The 2,338-nt window shown below is 53.6% G+C and overlaps 1 protein-coding gene across 1 annotated transcript in view; it reads left to right on the top strand.

Annotated features, from left to right (window-relative positions):
- Positions 1 to 1,319: 1,319 nt before the first annotated feature.
- CABP5 (calcium binding protein 5) overlaps positions 1,320 to 2,338 on the top strand; it is an 18,257-nt gene continuing 17,238 nt past the window's right edge. Inside the window, exon 1 of the mRNA XM_004061075.5 lies at positions 1,320 to 1,539. Within this exon, the coding sequence (XP_004061123.1) occupies positions 1,477 to 1,539 (63 nt within the window). The 5' untranslated portion in view covers positions 1,320 to 1,476. The remainder of the gene's footprint in view (positions 1,540 to 2,338) is intronic.

Raw genomic sequence — 2,338 nt, forward strand, 5'->3', positions numbered from 1 at the left:
GACTTTCCTCCTTTCTGTCTTAGTAACTCCCTTTTCCAACAGTAGGAGACCTGGCCCCCATTCCCCTTACTCACTGTGTGTGGCCAATTTCCCTTTTCGTTTGCCATTTCACCCCTGTGGGGATGTCTTTCCCAGCCTAGTCTGGCTTCAACACCATACACCATGCTATTCCCACGAGTGGACATTTCTCTCTCTGCTTGGGTTATGACAACCCATGCCAGATCCCCACTATGTGGCCTCCTTCCTAATCACCTTACGGTGCAAACCCCCACCCCAGACAATGCCTGCATATAAATGCCCCCGCCCCACTCAGCTCATGTTCCAACATTGCACACCAAGCTGCCCATCTGTGGATTTATCCCCACCATCTCCAGCCCCAACACCCTGGGTCATCCTGCCCCTCTATGTGGACTCCTCCTCACCCCACTACCCCACTGGAATGCTGGCTTTCCACGCCATGGCCCCCAGCCCCCTCCTCCCCTAACCCTACCTAGTGTGGAGTCTCAAAACCCCTTTGTGCTTTGACACCACCATAACTTCACACCCTCCCTGACACCCCCACCTTGCTTTTTCCCTCTAAATCATTCATAAAAGACAGAAGGAAAGAGATGAACAGAGGAAGAGCAAATGCCATGCTCTTAGTCACCATGTACGCCCACTTCCTGAAGTCCATGCTTGCGTCCTGCTCACTTGCACACATTCCCGACTCACCCAGGAAAACTCCCTGAGGCCAGGGGTGCTGTGCTCTCCATCTCACTGCCCAGAGGCCAGTGTTGGAGTGACCCTTCACGAGCTTGTTGGAACATTGAATAAATGATGCTGTCTGCTCTAATCCTCCATTTTCTTTTCTTTTTTTTCTTTTTTTTTTTTTTCGAGACAGGATCTCAGTATGTCAGCCAGGCTGGAGTACAATGGTGCAATCATAGTTCACTGCAGCCTCGAACTCCTGGGCTCAAGCGATCCTCCCATCTCTGCCTTTGGAGCAGCTGGAACTACAGGTGTGCGCCACCATGCACGGCTAATTTTTTTATTTTTTGTAAAGACAGCCTCTCCGTATGTTGCTCAGGCTGGTCTCAAACTCCTGGGCTCAAGCAATCCTCCCACCTCAGCCTCCCAAAGCGCTGGGACTACAGACATGAGCACCACATCCAGCCTCTAATCCCCATTTATAAAATGCACTTTCCAATTCCACTCTGGGGATAAAGGCGTCACAGAACCTGACTCTGGCTTTCCCCACCCATATCATTCAAGCCAGATGGGGAGGCAGGGACAGCTCTGATCCCTCCCCAACCCGGATAGAGATTTCCAGCCCAGCTGTCACAGCTCTAAGACACAGGGACCGAAGGAGAAGCCAAGAGAGGCAGGAAGAGGTGGCAAAGGAGTGCTAGAGAAGATAAGGAGGCTGAGCTCCGACAGGGAGTAGGGAGGAGGGGCCATCTTGAGACTGGTGCCCTGCGAGCTCCACCCCACCCCTCCATGCAGTTCCCCATGGGCCCCGCCTGCATCTTCTTGAGGAAAGGCATTGCTGAGAAACAGCGGGTGAGATGGGGAGTGAGGGGGAAGGGTGGTGGGCAGGGCAAAGGGAGCAGGGGTATGGGACAAAGAAGGGGATATGATGGTGCCACAGAACCAGGGGAACAGGTGGACAGAGCAGGAGCTGAGAAGGTACAAGAAATTCCAAGGACCCTGGTGGGGTCATGTAAGCCAGTGAGATAAATGGGTGGGGGTAAAATCAAAAGTCAGGAGCAAAGAGGAGGAGAGAAAAGGAAGAAAAATGAAAAGGGAAGTGGGATGATGTCATTGTTGAGATTACCATCATTCTTTTCTATGGATGCTCATTGTGATAATGGTGGCGATGGTGCTGGTGCTGGTGGTGATGATGATGTTGATGGTGGTGGTGGTGATGATGATGGTGGTGGTGATGATGGTGGTGATGGTGGTGGTGATGATGGTGGTGGTGGTGGTGGTGGTGGTGATGGTGGTGGTGGTGGTGATGATGGTGGTGGTGATGGTGGTGGTGATGGTGGTGGTGGTGGTGGTGGTGGTGGTGGTGGTGATGATGGTGGTGGTGATGGTGGTGGTGATGGTGGTGGTGGTGGTGGTGGTGGTGATGATGGTGGTGGTGATGGTGGTGGTGATGGTGGTGGTGATGATGGTGGTGGTGGTGGTGGTGGTGGTGGTGGTGGTGGTGATGATGGTGGTGGTGGTGGTGGTGGTGATGGTGGTGGTGGTGGTGGTGGTGGTGATGATGGTGGTGGTGATGGTGGTGGTGGTGGTGATGGTGGTGGTGATGGTGGTGGTGGTGGTGGTGGTGGTGGTGGTGGTGGTGATGGTGGTG

The sequence above is a fragment of the Gorilla gorilla genome, chromosome 20 (assembly GCF_029281585.2).
Source record: "Gorilla gorilla gorilla isolate KB3781 chromosome 20, NHGRI_mGorGor1-v2.1_pri, whole genome shotgun sequence".
Lineage (NCBI taxonomy): Eukaryota > Metazoa > Chordata > Mammalia > Primates > Hominidae > Gorilla > Gorilla gorilla.